General features: G+C 33.2%; 1 protein-coding gene across 3 annotated transcripts; it reads left to right on the top strand.

Annotated features, from left to right (window-relative positions):
• Positions 1–1,144: 1,144 nt before the first annotated feature.
• Positions 1,145–20,958, top strand: LOC136040773 (protein MCM10 homolog). Of its 3 annotated transcripts, none has more exons than XM_065725095.1 (3): positions 1,145–1,291; positions 10,445–12,458; positions 19,918–20,958. In XM_065725095.1, the coding sequence occupies exons 2-3, from the start codon at positions 10,461–10,463 to the stop codon at positions 20,242–20,244; spliced, it is 2,325 nt and encodes a 774-aa protein (XP_065581167.1). In that variant the 5' UTR covers positions 1,145–1,291; positions 10,445–10,460; the 3' UTR covers positions 20,245–20,958. The 3 variants fall into 3 exon arrangements, with proteins under 3 accessions (XP_065581167.1, XP_065581169.1, XP_065581168.1); XM_065725097.1 differs by lacking the exon at positions 19,918–20,958 and adding an exon at positions 19,019–19,141 and having other exon boundaries at positions 1,150–1,291; XM_065725096.1 differs by having other exon boundaries at positions 1,161–1,207; positions 19,918–20,318.
• The last annotated feature ends 644 nt before the right edge of the window (positions 20,959–21,602 follow it).

Below are 21,602 nucleotides of genomic sequence, written 5' to 3'. Positions count from 1 at the left end.
CCTTTGGTCACTAAACTATTTTTCCATCGACCATCTTGTAATCTCGTATTTGAAAAATAACTTCCAACAATGATTACCAATGTTTCGCACCATTACATTTACCTGTTTTTTTTTTATATTTATAGATAATTATTTTCTCTTCCTGAATTTTAGTTTAATAATGAATTGTCGAACAATAACAAAAATACCGCAAGATCACGTTGTTTTCTAAGCATCAAAAAAGTAAATTTGACAGTAAAAATACTATCAAAATTTTGACAAAATGATACAAATGTGTTACGTGTTTTATCATAATTGAAGATGTTATGAATGCAGGACTGGATTAAATTTTTGGTGCCTCTTGGCCCAAGTGTTTGGGTATCCTTAGACCCAAAGTTTTTTTGGGGGGAGACACAGAAATTTACACAGAAATCCTTCAAAATTTGGGAGTAGTGGAAGCCATGAACAGAAGGCCACAGATTACTGATGAGCCAAAAGTAAGGCAAGAGAGAAGTAATACCGTACTCTCAACGAAAGACATTCTCGGAAGACATCTGATAGTTTATAAGAGGCTACGGAATTTCTCTGTTGTTTTAAAATCTCTTTTCTTTGAATAAACAGCGCAGCTGCAAAGTCCACCTGGCACTTCAAGGTCAAGGTTTCTTTAATAAAAAACATTGTTCAGTGACCTTATTGCACCACTTAGTATTGTCCGCCCTTAGGGTCCTGGTCTACTGGATCTATGCGTTAATCCTGGCCTGTGTGAACGCAAGACACAGTTACACGATGCTGGATAATCAAATTTTGATGCTAACCAAAGCTTAAACAGTTAGTTTTTCACAAGGGAACATAGATTGAAAAAGAGCAACTTGGTTTATCTTGTAAACGCAAGGTTTTTAAGACTATAACTTTTTGTTTAAAATGTTTGATTGGAAAAAAAAACACCAAATTGTCATTTTCAAATCACAAAGGGCCACAAAGGGTAAAAAGTGTCAAAAAAATTAAAAATGTCTTTTTGAAAGCCCTTGCACCTTTTTAAAAAAAAACTGATGACTTTCTACCAATTTGCAGCACAAGCCTGTGAACCTATACCGATAAAATACCTGTGATGAACGCAACATTAGTGCATAGACCAGGAAAAACACCTTTATCGCTACCTATTATTTGGATATTAAAGTGGCAAAAAATTTGAATTTCCCCCTAAATAGCTGTTACAAGGATACTATAAGTAATTTGACCTGTATCCACTTGTCTGTTTGCCAGTATACTTCTATTATAACTATTTCCAAAATAGTTGTTTGGACGTGCTCTTGTAATAACCTATAATTTAATTACTTTTTAATAGGTTAGGGCTTATGATTTCTCTCATGCAAAATTTATCTTAGGCTAAAGGTCTAGGAGAGATAAGGTCAGAAAAGAAGAAGTTTACCTTAAAAATTTGGGTCAATGTTGATATTACCTGAACATATAAAAGTAACATATACATAAGATATTACCTGAACAAATACTTGCTTTTTGCATTACTAAATAAAAAGAGTGCAGTCAATGTTCCTATTACCTGAACAATTGTTTAGGGTCATGAAACTATTGTTAATAGATGCATTTTGACTTTTTTGAACATCTTTTGTCTCTTGCAAAACTACCACAAACTCACCATTATGGAGTTATTCCAGCCCAAATATTCTTGTATTTACACATAGGCTATAGAATTGCAATCATTTCTGTTTTTGTTGATCAGATATTTGAAATTTGCAAATCTGTAATAGTTTAGAAACAAATTTAAGCCATATATCTTTATGGTTGATTGTGTATGGCTATGCTGTTTGACCTATGTGATTGTATAGATGAGTAGGGTTAAGGCCTCATTCAAGTTCTGGTCTATATTAATCACTAATTTAGGAAAACAGTCTTCCTTTTCTCCTTCTGTCTCTTATTTTTTTTTATATGTGTTTTTGCTGTTACATTGGTGATTTCCCTTTTCATAATATTAGTTAGTGTGAAACATATCAGTCCATGAGCCCTGTGGGCAGAAGGGCAAGGTCTGTATTCTATATTTATTCAACAAAGAGTGATAAAACTAAAAAAAAAAAAATCTCAAACAGTTTATTAAATAAATATAAAATACAGACCTCCCCCCTCTGCCCTGCTGTATGCAGGGCTCATGGACTAATATGCTTTGCTCTATAGGTAATGTTACCTGTAAGCAAGCTCACTTTATGCATTTTTAGTTAGCCCCTTGGAGTAGGAGAGTCAACCAGAAATTGATATGCTTCTAGTATTAGCATTTTTAAGTGCTTAAACTGGAAACAATGCTGCAAAGCAACATTTACCCTGGGTCTTGTCCAAAATGACTGGGCATATAGTGAAATTTCAGGGAATTTTTAGTGGTATGCTGAACAAATAAAAAGATGGTTTATGGTAAAAAAAATAGTATCTAATTGAGCAAATTATGTAAAATTAAAACCCTCACATCTTTTTACCAAAGATGAATTGAGAAGAATTGTATCAGAGAAAAGCAAAAAATCTAAGCTGTACATCAATATTGTTATTATTAAAATTGTTTAAGATCAAACACTTGAAATTATTAACTTATGTACAAGGACCTCTTTTTGGAAATGCCAATTAACCTATTCTATTGTGATGTATAGCCATTTACCTATAGGCAGACAGGCCCTTTTAGGCTTTAGATGTTCCCCTAGCAATTCCAGTCAACTTGTTGTTCAACTAACATTGAATTTAGTTTTTATTAGTGCAAATGTCTAAGTTTATGAATTGAATCAATTGTCTTGGCTCATGCTCATTGTAGAGATTTGACTTTAGATGCTTATTTGCCTGTCATTCCGTGCAAATTAATAATCCTGTGTCAAGTCTAATTTCTTGGTTAACCTGCCAGAAAACAATTGGAAAACTATAGCTTTTGTGACTAGCTTAGTTCTATGACTATCTAACTTAGTTCTTCTGCCCTAGGAATGACACATGGACTAATCATAGATAGACTTATCTGTTAATAAATGAATAAGGGCTTATGCCAGATTTGCCTTTCACTCAATCAGACTATCTGTCTTGGCTTTATCTACAATTAACCATGGATTAATGCCCACAAATACTTGATTTTAATGCAAGAGTTTATCCTTTTGGTATTTCAGTTCTATTTACATATTAACAGAACATTGACTTTATTCTGATTCTAAAAATGTAACTTTTATTGCTTGATATTTATTCTACAAACCACAAATTGTTTTTCTTTTCAGTTGCTTGTCAAAACAAGGACCACATTTTGAATTGAATCAATGTCTCCTCATCATAAATAACCTGTGACTCCACAAGATTATTCCTTACTTTAATGTATGACCAATTTAATATACTGTATTTGCTTTAGAAGTAGGCTTCAGACAGAGACTAGAATAAGTATAGTCTTCTGATCTTGCAAGTTCAAAATCCTACTACAACATGGTTTCAACAAGTTTGGTATGTAAACCTTGGTATCAAAACTTATGAAGTATCCATAAAACCATCATCAAGGTTTCCATAAAACCATCATAGAGTTTTGAATTCCAACAAATATTATTCTTCTTATGTATTTTACATAAGTAAACATAATAGTTTACATAATATTTACATAGTAAACATTATAGTTTTACATAATGTATTCTACTTTCTGCCACCTGGTGTACACCTCATAACACCTTGTGTACCACAAAGTTCCAAAACAAATTGGCACAGTCTCCCCCATGTGTGCTGCCTGGTGCATGTGATTTCTGAAAGTGGGAACCCCCTTGATTTTTTGGGTTGCTTAGAGAGGCTGCATACTAACATATTAATTTTTGCTATAAAGCTTACATACTATTAATCAAAATCCTTATGTGGATTATTATTAAATCATTAAAAAATTAGTGTGTTTGAAATAACACAGAGAACAGACCACACATATACAGTATTTTTGTTAAAGGGGGAAGGAGGTGAATTCCAAAAGCCAACAAAAATATAAATTGGCAAAATGTCAGGAAAATATAAGAAATTGTAGGTATAAGTTGTTTCAATTTCAAGGAGAGTGGGGGCAGGGACTTGAAAATCCTCTACATGCACCCCATGTCAAAGTAATAATCACTAAATAGCACCAAAGTAGGCTAGTCATTAAAGTAGTACCAAAAATTATGAATACTACTCTAAAACCCATTGACTACAAACCCATCAAGCAAACAGAGGGCATCAGACAGGCTGGGGAACTGCTGGATGGTGCTGAACAACTTTAAGTAAAAGAATCATAAATATATATTTTATATATATTATTTCATAAATTTATTTTATATATTTCATTCTATTATTTATTATGCTGCTTCAAAATTATGAATACTACTATAAGACCCATTGACTACAAACCCATCAAGCAAATAGAGGGCATCAGACATCTCCACAATGTCAATTTGACATTGTGGAAGATGGATGGAATAATTTTAGAGAAAAAAACAATTTATGAAGTTGCTGATGGTGTCTTATGGAAGAAAGTTAAGACTGCGGTTAGAATTATTTGTGAAAAGCTTTTGTTTAATAGAGAGTAGAAGGGGTTTGTACAAGAATTTCATCATATGAAAACAAAAGGAATGTAAAGAAAGTGGAGAAAGCATTAAAATATGAACTATTGAGGTGTGAAGTGGAGGCCATGGATAAAATTGCTGAGGATGTGGAAGATTCAGCTAGATAGAATAATAGTAAAATATTATACTGACATATTAATAAATTGAGAAGAATTAGTCAATCTGCACTTGTCCCAGTGAAAGATAGGAATGGGGCCACAATTAGTGATAAGGAAAGAGTTAAAGAGAGGTGGGCAGAACATTTGGAGAATGCGTTAAACCAAGATACAGTTGCAGGAAAAGATATAGAGGAAAATGAAAGAGTTTGTGATACCTTGGATGTGAAGGAAGATACGTTTTGTGAGGAAGAATTAGTGACAGTACTAAAAGGATTAAAAATAATAACGCCCCAGGCTTTAAGGTTACAAATAAGCTACTGAAGATTATGAATATGATTTTGGAAAAAGGGGAAGTACCTAATGATTTAGGCAAACCTTAATTAAACCACTGTATAAGAAATGTGATAAGAGTGAGTGTTGTAATTATCAAGGCATTTGTCTGGTATCTGTAAGTAGCAAATTACTTAGTAATATGATTACTAAGTGATTAGTAATCATTATTTTTATTATTCATTATTTATTTACAGTAATCATTATTTATTATTATAATCATTATTTATTATTATAATCATAAGTAACTAGACAACTCAATTACCAGGATTGAGTTTTCTAGAGGATATTTTCGTATTGAGGAGGGATTTTTCCATGTATATAGAGCCAGATTTCCTTACATTATTCAAATATGGCTCTGAAGCATGGGCGCTCTGAAAAGGGGATGGAAATTTACTAGATGTTTTCCAGAGAAATTGTTTACAGATTGCTCTGAGTACCCGGCTGACTCACTATATTTCAAACAGTAGGCTGTATGAATAATGTGGTTCAATCCTGCTTTCTAGGGCTATAATGAAAGAAAGGTTGAGATGGCTAGGTCACATTCTGCAGATGAAGGATGCCATATTGCCAAAGATTGTCCTTTTTGGCCAACCTTCTAGGGTTAAATGGAAAGCAGTTTGTCCTCCTCAGGGGTGGGATCGTGTCATGAATAAAGGTTTAAAGGAAATAGGAACGTTCTGGTAGGGTGTAAAGAGGGAGGCTTTGAATTGATTGGGTTGGAGAAGGAGCGTGCGTATCTATATTGGCCTCAGGAGGCTTGTGTTGTGGTGAGTTGTAAGTAGTAGTAGTAGTTGTAGTAAGATTATTTTAAAGAACTTTTAAGAATTTTTCTAGGGTCAACATCAAATGCTTTCCACGTGTTAATCAAACAGTTTGTGGTAACAAACTGTAATAAGGAGCAACCTGGCTCAATAGTAACCAAAACTCTAAAAAACGGAATTTTGATGCCAATAGCTACATGAAAAGAATCGCATTTTAATCCTGATTTTAAATATATAAATTTCATCAAGATTAGTCTTACCCATCAAAAGTTACGAGCCTGAGAAAATTTGCCTCATTTTAGAAAATAGGGGGAAATACCCCCTAAAAGTCATACGATCTTAACGAAAATCACACCATCAGATTCAGCGTATCAGAGAACCTTATTGTAGAAGTTTCAAGCCCTTTTCGACAAAAATGTGGAATTTCGTATTTTTTGCCAGAAGACAAATCACGGATGCATGTTTATTTGTTTTTTTTTGTTTTTTTTTTCTTTTCCCCAGGGGTGATTGTATCGACTCAGTGGTCCTAGAATGTCGCGAAAGGGCTCATTCTAACAGAAATTAAAAGTTATAGCACCCTTTTTAAGTGACCAAAAAATTGGAGGGCACCTAGGCCCCCTCCCATGCTCATTTTCCTCCAAAGTCACCGGATCAAAATTCTGAGATAGCCAGTTTGTTTACCATAGTTTAAAAACCTAATAACTATGTCTTTGGGGACGACTTACTCCCCTGCAGTCCCCGTGGGGGGGGGCTGCAAGTTACAAACTTTGACCTGTGTTTACATATAGTAATGGTTACTGGGAAGTGTACAGACGTTTTCGGGGGGATTTTTTGGTCTGGGGGGTTACGTGGGAGGATCTTTCCATGGGGGAAGAGACTTTCAATGGAGGGGGCGCAGGATTTTCTAGCATTACTTAAAAAAACAATGAAAAAATAAATATGAAAAGTTTTTTCTACTGAAAGTGAGGAGCAGCATTAATACTTAAAACAAACAGAAATTATTACGCATATGAGGGGTTTACCTCCTCGTAATACCTCGCTCTTTACGCTAAATTATTTTTAGTAATTTCAACTATTTATTCTATGGCCTTTATGATTCAGGGGTCATTCTTAAGGAATTGGGACAAAATTTAATCTTTAGTGTAAAGAGCAAGGTAACGACGAGGGGTGACTCCCCTCATATGCGCAATAAAACATACGAATATAGAAGTTCGCTACGTAAGTTAATTTGTAACTTACGTATATTTTTTACTTATGAAAATGTTAGTAAAAAGTTAAAAGTTATAGTTGCCTTTTTATGTAATCAAAAAATTGGATGGCAACTAGGCCTCCTCTCTCGCTCCTTTTTTCTCAAAATCTTCCAATTATAATTATGAAAAACCCATTTAGCCAAAAAAATTAATATGCAAATTTCGTTTTAATTATTTATGCGTGGAGAGCCAAAATAAAAAATGCATTAATTTAAAAACCTCCAGAAATTAAACAAAAAAAAAGTTTTTTTTTAATGAAAGTAGGGAGCGACATTAAAACTTAAAACGAACAGAAATTACTCCGTATATGAAAGGGGCTTTTCGTCCTCAACGCCTCGCTCTTTACGCTAAAATATTTTAAATTTTTAAGAAGTCGAGTTAAGAAAAAGAGTCAAACTTTAACGTAAAGAGCGAGGCGTTGAGGACGAAAAGCCCCTTTCATATACAGAGTAATTTCTGTTCGTTTTAAGTTCTAATGTCGCTCCTTACTTTCATTTAAAAAAACTTGTTTTTTTATTGTTTAATTATTACCAAAATAGCATCAAATAGAGGATCAGATGATATATTTCAGTTTTTACATCATTTTTCTTCTAGGCTAGATTGTAGCACAAATTTTTCCACTATTTTTTAGCCTACAATGACTAAAATTGTTCAAAAGGCTTTTTACGGTTAGGCATTAAGATAGTGAGTTTTTTTTGTAACTATCTTAAATTCTCAATTAATTTCTGATGAGGTCAAAAACCTCTGTGTTCAAGCAGTGGCTAATCTTGGACAAAGTTTTGTGATTACAATATGTCTGTCTTATACTTTGACACCAGGCTCCTAACCTTGGGTGTGAAGTAGAAAATTTTAATTATTTGGGGCTGGGTGACTGTTATATTGGGAAACCTTTTCAACGTTTTAAGCCTAAACATAAGTTAACCTTACACATTGTCTAACCTATTTAAACAGAAATATTGTTCTTCGTAGTACTTGTCCTAGATTGATTTTGTCTGTGATTAAGATGCTTTGTTCAAACATCAAGATCCTGTGTACTAGATTTGGTAGTATTTTCCTAGATTAGGCTTAAACAAAAAATTCATACCTGTGATTAAACTCTGTTATTATCTATTATAGCATTTAAAATAGTTAGCATTATATATAGAAAAAAAATACCGAAACTACTTTCATACTTTTGATCAACTTTAGTCAAAACCAATGCTGGAAAGAATAGTAAATCTTACTTATTTTACTAGGTATAAAGTGAACACACTACCTAGTGTGTCTTTTTATGCTTTTCCAAATTTATTAATTGCTTCATTTGCAGACTCCATTTTAAGCCCTTAAAGGGACCCTTAAAGTGACACCTTATTTCAACCACAAAATTACTTCGTTTCAACCCAAACAAAACATAAGAAAAACATGAACAAGACAGAAAGGGCAATTGCTCCCTCTCTCCCCTCCCATGTACAGCCATATCCAGTGGGTAACCAAATTGACCCCCTCCCCCTCTTAATTGCTGGAAAGATGTTTCTCTCTTTCCATGTTTTCTCTTTCTTTGTTTATGTTTTGAATAATAAGACAATGTATTGATTATTACTTACCATTTAATTCAAAATCCAATCTCTGTAGGCGGGCGTGCCTTTCTAAAAGCTGACAATCAAGTATTGGTCCAATGAGAGAGTCATACTTACTCCCGCCATTTATCCATGCCATTTAACCAAACACTTGGAAAACTATAGGCTCTATGACTATCTTAGTTTAAAGACTATCTACCTTAGTTCCTGTGTCCTAGGAATGACGCATGGATGGACAACAGATAGTCTTATCTATTAACAAATGAACTAACATTATTTTTAGACAATTTGAATAAGGGGGTTAAAGCCAGATTTGCCTCTCACTCAGTTGAACTATCTGTCTTGGCTTTTTCAACAATTAGCCATGGGTTGATGACCACAATTACTTGATTCAACTACTATTGAAACACGTTTTTCAATTTCCTCTGAGAAGTGAATAATCACTTTGTTATCAAACAAAATCAACTTCACAATTTACAAGTTTTTTAGTCTTACCATTTTCATTTAACAAAAGTGACTCAGAATTAGCAAAATCCCACATTGTTTTGAAGCAAATAAATTGAATTAAAAATAAAATCAAAAGAAATTCAAGTGAATTTGTTAAAATTTTTTTTAAAATATACTTAACTGAAAATGTTCCTATTGGAACATTGCTTTCAAGCTATAAGGAGGAATTTATGATTAAATAAAAAATTATGATTAAATTAATTTCAGCCCTTGGACAAAGGGCCGAAATATTCATTCTAATTTGTTTCCCACTTTCTTGTGAAAAGAATTCCCTATTGTTCTTCTTGTTTTTGGTGTTTGTGATGGAAAGGCACTGTGGCCTTTGTTGCTATTTAAGTAATTAATTATTTAATTGATTTCACGTAATTATGGGCATAATAAACTAATGTGATCGTTCTTTGGTTTACAAGTGCAGAAAACCTAAGTGTTGACAGCTTTTGCTTATTATTGGTAGACGTGGTCTAAAATTTTTAGTTGTGGACCATATTAGGATTTATATATTAGAAAACAATTAAAACTAATTATAATTGCCTCCTTGACTATAACCTATGATTTCCTCTCCTCCAACAATACCAACAGTTATGTGCTGTAACTGCAATATTTAGTATTGAATCTTTTTTTTTCTAATTTATATGGACAGAGTTAATTTAAAGCACTGGGTTATTAAAATTACTGACAATTTGAAATGAAATGGAGCCATTTCAATCCATTGTGACACATTGTATGTCTTTTAATTATTTTACTCTTCCTATATATGACATTATATATAGACTTTATGACATTATATATAGACATTATGACAAGATATATAGATATCTATGGATATAGATATATAGATATAGATATATAGATATAGATATAGATATATAGATATCTATATTATATATAGACATTATGACAATTATATTAGACATTAAGACTTTATGACATTATATATAGTCTATATATATATATAGACTTTATAGACTATATATAAATATACAGACTATATATAATTTATAGATCTATATATAGACCTTATAGACTAAAGTCATATGACTTTAGTCTATGACTAAAAGTCATAGACCTCACTGACTTTTTATACAAAAGATGTATATTTCACGATGCAGAGGGTCCCCCTTCCCTCTTCCTGATCAACACAGCTACAAAATGTGTATCTTGGGTGGCACTTTGGTGTTAGATTTGTGCCTTAAACTGGTTTTTCTGAATCTTTTCCTTGATTATTAAGTAACTATAGAGCTTGGAGCAACTGTTAATTCATCAAAAAACAGAGAAAAAATATCTTATAAGGTATATTTTCTTAAGCACTCGTTTTTCTTTTGCAGTATGTACTCGCAAAAAAGACTAATTTGTCTTTTTTTTCAGAAATATTGAATTTGCCATGGCCAATGAAGAATGTGACATTGACACTTTGCTTTCCCTTATTGATGATGATGATGCTGAAGAATCAAATGAGACTGAGAAGGCTACCTCAGAACTGGAAGAAACTCAGGAATCAGAAACTGGTGCCTTGGAAGCAAAATTGAAAGCTATGCAAGAAGAAATGGAAAAACTTCAAAAAGCTTTAAAAAGTAAAAAACAGGGCATTTCTGAAATCAATTTATTCCAAAAAAATGCAAATAAACCTGATAACTGTAATCAAAGTCTTTTGCTGCCTCAGTCTGGAAGGACTGCGAAAATTATTGACAGTGGATCACTAACCCCATCTATAGTTAAAAAAGAACTGTCAAATAAAGAAAAGGAGAATATACTGAAAAGTCTTAAACAGCCTAGTAGTGAAATTCATTCAGGGGATACAGACTCGTCTGATGATGAAGAGCGACGAAATCATGAAAGTAAATATAATGAATATGGAAAAGAGTTGAAAAAGCTGCAAAAGAAATATGAACAACCAGATAGGCTAAAGGGTGTTGGTGTAGGCCAAGGATGGAAGGATTCAGCATCTCCTGTTGTCAAACTTGGCTTTAACAAAGAAGAAAAATCCTTGGTAAATATGTATACATGCAGGTATTCTGGGATAAGGATTTTAAATCCAGTAATATCAAAAAGCTTTGTGGAAGAAAGGATGGAAGGGAAAAAAATGGTCAGAATGTCTTCCCTAGAAATATTTATTAGATGTGGGGATACCAGTATGGATTGGGTTACCATGGGTGTGGTTATTAGTAAATCTGAATCTAAAGTTTCACAAAAAGGGAATGCCTACTCGTTATGGAGAGTTTGTGATTTGACTGACTGTTCTAAGATTATAACTCTTTTCTTATTCAGCAATGCTCAAAAGGATCTTTGGAAAACAGCTGTTGGGACAGTGATTGGTTTATTAAATCCTAGTATATTGAAAGATAGAGAAAGTGGAAAAGAAAAATCAAATCTTTCAATTGACACAGCAACTAAAGTTATGCTCCTGGGTGTATCAGCTGATTTTGGTGTTTGTAAAGGAACCAATAAAAAGGATGGAAGATCTTGCGCTAATGTAGTAAATAAATCAACTTGTGAATATTGCGTTTACCATGTTCAAGCTGAATATAAAAAAACGGCTTCAAAGCGATCAGATATTCAGTCAACATTTTCATCACCCAATGGTCTACGTAATAAAGTCCTTGGAAAGAGTGAAGTGTTTTATGCTGGTAAATCATTCTCAGCAATTAAAGAAGAAAAGACTAAAACTGATAATCCTAATTTGAAACTCAGTTTAGAATCATTGAAGAAAACGAATGATTTGAAAAGAAAAGATGATGAGTTATTAGCACTTCTAAATGGAGGTAATAAAAATTATAGTCAAATTTCAAATTTTAAGCCGCCAGTTGAAAGGAAACTTAGTGAAGTGATTAATTTACCTACTCCCGGGGCAAGGAATTTGTTACATTGTTTGACAAAAAAGGAAGAAACTACAAAAGAAACACAAAAAAGTATGGGAAGTGCTAAAAATTTCCTCAGTCAGCAGTTGAATTTAAAGGAGTCAAGGTCCCCAAAAGTTGGGAGAGATTTAGGTCGTGATTCATTTTTAGAATTTGATTTATCAAAGTCAAAAGTTGCTCTTCCCTCAGACTTGGCTAAATTTAAAGCCATTGAGATATTAAAAAAGAATGGTTCTGCTGCTAAATCAGATCCTAATGCTATCTGTAAAGTAGATGTGGTAAAGAGACAGGAGATTGTCAAAAGGAAGTTAGATGGCTCTAGTTTAGAAATTAAAGGACCGCAGGAAATTGTAAAAAGATCTAAGCTAGATAGTCTAAGGTCAGTTGAACTAGAGAAAATTAAGAATGCAACTTCATCACATGCTGACCTGATTGAACAACTAGAAGATGAAGAACAAGAAAAGTACTTTTCAAAGTTGGAAAAGAAAGAGCAGCTGGAAAAGAAAATGGAAGAAACATTTGAGGTAAGTTGGAGGATTAGCAAGGGGGTACGCAGACTACTACCTTAAGGAGTGTCCAAAAATCGATAAGTCTGGTTCTTGACTGTAATTTTTCAGGGAGGGAGACCCTTTTCCAAACTTGGAAATATGTCTAATATATATAGTCTAATTTATTTCCAGATAGAGGCACCATGCCCCATTGGGAGTTGATCTTAAGCTACTAGCCACACGTGAAGTGTCAAATCAGGCACTTATAAGGTAAAAAAAGGTAAAGAATACCAGACTGGACTTTACAGTTCCTAGTGGCAGTGCTTATCTCTGTTTCATGGACCTTCAGTATAAAGTGCAAAGAGGAGGGGGGCTGCCATCCTATGCTTTTGACACCCTTCCTATTTACCTTCCCCAGGCTTCTCCAACCATCCATTTTGGCTCTTTTTGAGTAAAGACAATCACACCACTAAGATCTGTTACAGACCAAATAACCAGTGACATGAATCCCTGTCTTCGTGGGCAAAGAATTTCAAGTCTAGCATGCTAACTACTCGACGCCGATGGCTATCCACTTTGACGCCAGTGCTGAGATTTATTTTTGTTCTGAGTGGTACTGCAATTTAAGTTTTTTCTGAAAGGTAGAGGGATGAAAATTGAAAAATAAAGGAATTATATGAAAAACACAAGAATAAGGGAAAAATAAATCTTAGGTCATGATCAGGGCTGTATCCAATTTTTTTTTTTTTGGGCGGGGGGGTACAAAAAGAAACTAAAAAACGTTTCAAAAATGTGTTAATAAGCACGTATATATTTTTTACTATGCTTTTACGAGTCAGACAAACATTTTGGGATGAGGAAGGATTCAAACCCCCGTCTTCTTCCTGGATATGGCTTTGGTCATGACGTTTTGGTATGTATAGAAGTAAATGAGTTCTATTCTTGTATTAATTAAACAAAAAAAAATACATGTTTTTTTTTTTAACTGAAAGTAATGAGGAGCATTAAAGCTCAAAACGAACATAAATTATTCTGTAGGGGCTGCCTCCTCCTCAACACCTTCCTCTTTATGCTAAAGCTGTTAAAGCCTTGTGTTTCAGGAGCCATTCTTTAAAAAATGGAACAAACACTCAAACTTAAGCATAAAGAGGAGGGGGGTAACCCCTTCATATAATTTCCGTTCGTTTTCAATTTTAATGTTGCTCCTTGCTTTCAGTTAATTTTTTTTTAAACTTTAATATCTGATTGGTTTTCAAAGAATGCCAGTAAATCTAGCTGACCCTCCATGAAAATCCCGTGAAAAATACACCCTGCTATAAAATTTCCTCCAGACAGTTCAATCCTTGCTGAAAAATTCCCCCTCCCCCCGTAAAATTTATTGCAGACGATTCAGCGTGAAAAATTCTCCTTATCATACTTTCATTTAAAAAAGACTTGAAGTTGTAATCGTTTCCTCGATTACTCCGAAATTCTCCCCTTCTGTGGAAATTTTTTCCCAGAAATCCAAACACGCTTAAAAAGCCCCCAGAACATCTCTACATGCAAAATTGAGATGGCGAAGAGAAATTAAGACAAATAAAAATAATTGAGTGTCATATTACCTTTAGAGACATATTTATTGGATTTTTCAACAATGCTGAACAAAATGACTATTAAAAAAATTTGATTGGGCAACTTTGGGGGAAAGGGTGCATGTGGGGCTAGTTGCCTTCTAATCTTTTTGGTCACTTAAGAAGGGCAGTTGAACTTTTAATTTCCGATCGAATGCACCCTCCCCTTATTTTATTCTTTACTTAATTATTTGCTTTCCAGTTCTTGAGGCACACATGCCTGCTCCCATCGCTAATGACAAAATATGCTTGAGAGCTTTTCACATTCCTCTTATTCTCCATTTTATTCATATCATTTTAATCTTCATTTAGTTCTTGTCATTTTATTTAATGCCATTTTATTCTTTACTTAATTATTTGCTTTCCAGTTCTTGAGGTACACATGCCTGCTTCCATAGCTAATTGCAAGAACATGCTTTAAAGCTGTTCCCAATCACCTTATTTTCTCTTTTATTCACATCATTTTTTCTCCACTTCATTCTTATCATTTTATTCCTTACCATACAAAACCAGCTGCTAACCTCATTTCCTACCTTAACCGCAGCAGTGTTATTCTCGTATATAGCAATAATCACTTTGATATATTTGTCTGGTATACCATACAAGGATAAGACCCTTCCTAAAGCTCTTCCGACAACATAATCAAACGCTTGTTCATAATCTATAAAATTGAGGACCAAAGGTGTTTGGCAACTAAAATACTTCTCAATTATTAACCGAAGAGTGACAGTTTGGTCGACACATCCTCTACCTTTTCTAAAACCACTGTTTTCTTCTCTTAAAACTTTATCTACAGCATCCCTCACTATAAAAAGTATCATATTACTAAGTAATTTGCTACCTACAGAAACCAGACTTATGGCTCGATAATTACGACACTCGGTCTTATCACCTTTTGTTATACAGTGGTTGAATTAACGTTTTCCTAAAATCGTTAAGTACGTTCCCCTTTTTCAAAATCCCATTCATAATCTTCAGTAATTTATTTCTAACCTCAGAGCCACCATATTTAAGAAACTCATTTACCACATTATCAACACCTGGAGCCTTATTATTTTTCAACCATTTTAGTACTGTTGCTACTTCTTCATCACAAAACAAATCTTCCTTCACATCCAAAGTATCAATACTTTTTCATTTTCTTCTATATCTTTTCCTACAGCTGTATCTCGGTTTAACACATTCTCAAAATGTTCCACAATAAAAAAAAAACTTTTTAATACAAAAATTATAATAGTAAAAATATTTCTTCTTTGTTTGCCGTTGATAATAGTTTCTGGACATGGAGTCCAAATATTCGGCCTTTTAATATTTTATATTAAAAGTTTTTTTCCACTGTCTGGTTACATGTTTTGCCTATTTTTAATATATTTTTGTTTCGATTATTAAATTAGTTGGTTCTGCAAGGTATTGGCACTATTCTGTCTTTATCTTGACTTTTTGTGAGCTATTTTGTTGTGCTATCCTAAGGATCTGATCATTGTGTATTGTGAGGGTATATGTAAAAATAACATTTAGATGCAAACACTATTATAGACTTGAACCGCTTTCTTTATAAGTTTTGATTAGGCCAGAAAGAAGGCTAAAATGAAAAATCTGTTGGAATTAAATTGGAAGGTGAAAAGGTTAGGGAGAAAATTCTTTGGAGCGGGGAAAGGATATTAGAAATTGTATGAAATAGATTTATAGAGAAAGTTCAAGAAAGGTGTGTTAGACCTTTTTTAAAGGAATTGTATAAGGACAACAATAAATGTTTGGGTACTTGTATGATGTACCCCCTACCTAATATTCTTCTAATATGTTTCCCTGACGCTCAACCCTAATGAAATATACTAAAGTAAGATAAAAATGTAATATTTTAGAAACAAACTTGGTACATATTTGCACATTAGGGAGGGGGGGGGAGAATAGCGGGTCTGCATGCCTAATGTGTTAGGAACAACTATCCTGCATATTATGATGTAAGAATTGTTTTCGAACTTCACACTGTCCAAATCCGAAATAAAAATTTATGCAGACGCCACCTATGAGTGAAGTTATTCAGAGGGCAAAATACCATTGCGAATGCTAGATGGCATCTTGTAGATGAAGGTGCTGTCCCAAGTATAGAACTGTCCCAAGTACTCCAAGTCTCCCCTACTTTAACTCCTCCCCTTCATGCACAAATATAAAACCCAAATTATATATTTTCCATCTATTCTACTTCTCTTTGTCTTGTCTCGCGCTAAGCTAAAACGAATTAACGAAAAGAAACCGATTCTATAATGCGTCAATGAATGAACAACTTAGGTGGTAGGGGGTTTATCATACAGGTACCAGTGTTTGTTTGAATGACCTTATATCAAACAATAAGCTATGGGACAAATGCAGTTAGATCCTGTTTTCTTAAGTTATAATGAAAGAAACGAAAAGAGGGTTATATCACGTTTTACAGGTGAAGGGGATAGTTAGTTTAAAATATTGCTTTTTGACAATATAGCTTGGGCCTAACGACAAGCAATGTGGCCTTTGGTGGAGTCAGAAATGGTCATAAGAACCAATTTAAAGTAAGTAGGAGTGTCACAAAAGAGAATGGGGTGAAGGAGGAGCTTGTGCGGCTATATTGGACTTGAGCTGCTTAGTGTTGTATTGAATCCATTGGTAGTAATAGTACAGGGCACGTCAAAGTGAAGTTTATGCCTAAATTTATCTTTTAAAGAACTTCTCAGGAAACGTAGCACTTCTGGTTAGGCAAAATAATTGCAATAAGCCGAAATATGTACTTCAAAAACTAACCTAGACAGTGAGTATTTTAGAAATCTGTCTATTCCAACCCCTTTTATAGCACTTGTCAAAACCGCATCGAATTCACCCTCAACCTCAGGTGAAGTGAATCCACCCCAATGCATCAATTTCGCTATTTCAAGAACAGCCAATACAGGACCTATGCACAATTCCCCTCCGTTCTGTCAGAAAATAATTTTCTGATCTCGTCTCTGCTTGAGAATCAGACTTCCTTGCACCAACAGTCGACACTCTTGCTTAATGCTTAGAAAAAAAAGGTAAAGGATACGGCATTAGACTTTACAGTCCGTACCGGCGGCGCTGATCTCCGTTTCTTGGCCCTTCAGCCAGGAAGTGCAATGGGGGGTTGGGGGCCAGCCATCCTGTGCTTTCGCACACCCTTCCTGTTTACCTTCCCCAGATTTCTCCAGGTACCCATTTAGAGCTGATTAATGCTGAGTTTTTTGTAATGTATATTTTGTGAATTAATAAAGTCTGAATATTATGGGTCATTTTGTTAAAAAAGAAGAATAAAAATCCTAGTGGCTGCCCATTAATTGGTCTAAACCTTAATTACTTTAGTATGAACCTTTCAAAAGATAGAGTCCCCTTGGAAGGAGTTTGATTGACCTACCATCCCAAAATAATGGCCCAGAATTTGTGTATTTCCCCCCCTATGAGAGAATAATGTTATGATCCCCTGTTCCTAAGCAGAAACAAACAATACAGATAAAAATAAAAGACAAAAACAAATAACGTTGAGATCGAATTGAACAAATAACCCTAATCGGAAGAATTAAAAACAACTTAACAATCCAGAAAGAATAAAGCTACAAAAGATAAAATCCTAAGCAAAAACAAACAATACAGATAAAAATAGAAATAAAAGACAAAAACAAATAACGGTGAGATCAAATTGAACAAATAACCCGAATTGGAAGAATTAAAAACAACTTAATAATCCAGAAGGAATAAAGCTACAAAAGATAAAATCCTAAGCAAAAACAAACAATACAGATAAAAATAGAAATAAAAGACAAAAACAAATAACGTTGAGATCGAATTGAACAAATAACCCGAATTGGAAGAATTAAAAACAACTTAATAATCCAGAAAGAATAAAGCTACAAAAGATAAAATCCTGAGCAAAAACAAACAATACAGATAAAAATAGAAATAAAAGACAAAAACAAATAACGTTGAGATCGAATTGAACAAATAACCCGAATTGGAAGAATTAAAAACAACTTAATGATCCAGAAAGAATAAAGCTACAAAAGATAAAATCCTAAGCAAAAACAAACAATACAGATAAAAATAGAAATAAAAGACAAAAACAAATAACGGTGAGATCAAATTGAACAAATAACCCGAATTGGAAGAATTAAAAACAACTTAATAATCCAGAAGGAATAAAGCTACAAAAGATAAAATCCTAAGCAAAAACAAACAATACAGATAAAAATAGAAATAAAAGACAAAAACAAATAACGTTGAGATCGAATTGAACAAATAACCCGAATTGGAAGAATTAAAAACAACTTAATAATCCAGAAAGAATAAAGCTACAAAAGATAAAATCCTGAGCAAAAACAAACAATACAGATAAAAATAGAAATAAAAGACAAAAACAAATAACGTTGAGATCGAATTGAACAAATAACCCTAATCGGAAGAATTAAAAACAACTTAACAATCCAGAAAGAATAAAGCCACCAAAGATCAAATCAAAATCAACACTATTAAAAACATTAAAAGGTAAAAAAAAAAAACTCAAAAAGCTAGCCACTCACCAAAATCCATCGATCTAGAATAAATAATTTTCTCGTTTATTTGTTTCATTCAGTGTTTAGCTGGCCTTATAAAAACCACATTCTCGTTTTTCTTCTATTTTGTTTTATTCTTTGTGATGGCAGTCCAGTGTGGTTTTTGAAATTATCTTTGCAAGAAATTGTGAGTTGATTAAAGGAAAGAAATTTCCTAAAAATGATATTCTAAAGGCCTTTTTTTTCAAAGCTTTTGTGCGTCCTTAAAAATTTGTAGATTTGTTTTAATAATTTAATGTTATTTTATTATTTTTTTATTATAATAATTTCTGATTTAAAAATTTAATATTATTTTTTAAAATTAATGTTAATTGATTATTTCTTAATTTATCTAAGTTTCTTTTTCACCTTTTTTTCATTTTCAGCATCATTCCATTCATGCTTATTTACCTATCAGGTGAAAACAAAGGCTGTACACTGCAAGCAGTGCAAGTACACTGCATTTACAGCTGCCGGTCGATGCCGAAATGAATTGCACCCATTGAAAGTAATTTTTAATGGATGAAAATTTTCAATGGATTTTCAATTATTTTGGTTGGGTTAAAAACCATTTAATACAATGCGTTCTGGGGGCTTGATTTCCACAATTCTCTGTTGTAGTTCCCATAATTTTGTTACTAAAGTTTTATATTTTGATCATATTTAGGCATTGAAAGTAACCAAACCAGCTTGGTTTTTGAAATTACCTTTGCGAGAAATAGCGAGTTGGTTAAAGGAGAGAAATTTTCTAAAAACTATATTCTAAAGGCCTTTTTTTGAGCACTTTTGTGCTTCCTTAAATTTATAGATTCGTTTTAATAATTTAATTCTAATTTATTGTTTTTTTATTATAATAATTTCTCATTTAACAATTTAATATTATTTTTTATAAATCAATACTAATTTATTATTCTAAAGGCCTTTTTTGAACGCTTCTGTGCTACCTTAAATTTATAGATTCGTTTTAATAGTTTAATGCTATTTTATTTTATTTTAATGTAATAATTTTTTATTTAATCATTTAATATTTTTTTTTATAAATTAATATTACGAAAGTAAAACAGTTCAAAATAGGGATGATACCTTTTTATCGACAGTGAATAGATATAAAATTATTTAACTGGATATTTCGAACACATATACAGTGTTCATCATCAACAGTAAAACTAAAAGACATGAATAAAAATAAACAAAATTTATAAATAATAAACTAGTTACATATAGTTTATTGGTCTTATTTTTTTCAATGCAACAGCGGAGGCAAAATTAATATTAATTTATCATTTCGTAATTTATTCATGCTGATTTACCTTCCAGGTGAAAACAAAGGCTGTACACTGTAAGCAGTGCAAGTACACTGCATTCACAGCAGCCGATCGATGCCGAAACGAATTTCATCCATTGAAAGTAATTCATGATGCAGTTAAGAGGTTCTTTAGCTGTAAAGACTGCAAAAATCGTACAATTGCATTGGATAAGTACCCTCATCACCCCTGTAAAAATTGTGGAAGTTCGTCATGGATGAGAGCTTCTATGTATAAAGCAAAAGACTCTAAGATTCTCGACTCGGAACAATTATCAGTCCGAGGTGATGAGATTAACAATCTGGGGAGTCTTAATATGAAAGTTAATATGAACATTTGATCAAAAGTTGGAAATTGCCGCAAATCTTCTCATACATTCTGCAAACTCATTACTTCATGTTCTTAACTTGCGAAGCTAAGTCACTGGTTGTCGGAGTTTCAGTTTCCAGGTCTTTTTTTGTATCTTAATCGTTGGTCTACAATTATTTTAAGTCCTGTTTATTATTCTTTTAAGCCAATATTTTGATCAAATGAAGTGTTTAGAGCATTCGCCTATTACGGGAGAGGAGGTGCTCATCTCTTCCTACTCAAAATTGGTCCGAAGGACCTTCTTGCCCTTCAAAATGCAATTTTGTGTATCTATCCCTTCTCCGTAGGAAGATGCCTGAAACCCCCTCCCCTCAAGAGGTATCTGACTTCTGTGCACAATGACAATATTATATGCTATCCTGTATGGATTTCTTTAGTTGGAGGAATGGAACTTGATAGTAAATTCTTCCTAGTCGTTTATTCTGATTTAATTGCTACTTTTATGGTCCCTGTGAGGAGATTCAAGAGATAATTTGAATTGAATAAGCACGTCTAATTGGTTACATCACTAAGGTGGATAAGTAAGTGTTGTCTGTCTTTTATGTTTTAATACTAATGTTGTTATTGCAGGCGCATCGAACGTTTTATGTATTAAAAATTTTGATGCGTAATTTTTAAGGTTAATTTATACTAGTTGAATTTTGTTTTTTCAATTCGTTTTCTAGCAATAAATATTGACATCGAATTATTTTAATTCGTTTCTTTACCTTTTTTTTCTGTGGCAGTTTGAGTCATCCTTATTACTTCAGATTGGATAATTGGAAATCTCCTAATTTTTAGTTATTATTGAATATATAACATTGCATATATAATATTGTCATCACCCTAGCGGTAGTATTTGACATTTTGCCGCTTCTGAGATAATGACCAAAAATCGTTTGTTAGACTGCTCACAAAAGATGAGCATGTTAAAGTATATTCAATCCCGCTTTGCATTTCCTGATTTCCAGGAAATTCAGGACCGCAGTCCGTACTGCAGGAAATGCAGGCCGTGCTGTTCCTCCACTGAAAACCGCTTAAAAAAGGTTTTAGTTGAGCAAATGTGATCTTTGAGCCTGGCACCAACGAAAAGCATGTATAGTTTTTTTTATAAAGATTAGCTGTAAAAATAAAAGGGGTTCATTTGTGCGGCCTACTCTAAGAAATTGGTGAGATTGCATACCGCACGGACGGTGAGATGGTACTTGTCTGTTATAGCCACCGCACTCAAGTTCTTGGTCTAACAGGACTGGTTTCTTTCAGCTTAGCGTGAGAGAGTGTATATACACTACAATATAAGAATATTTTAGTAATGATTTTGGTTGGGTTAGAAATCATTTAATATAATGC

Source organism: Artemia franciscana, chromosome 21 (genome assembly GCF_032884065.1).
Source record: "Artemia franciscana chromosome 21, ASM3288406v1, whole genome shotgun sequence".
NCBI lineage: Eukaryota > Metazoa > Arthropoda > Branchiopoda > Anostraca > Artemiidae > Artemia > Artemia franciscana.
The sequence above is the reverse complement of the archived record's forward strand: the minus strand, read 5'-3'. Positions and strand labels throughout refer to the sequence as shown.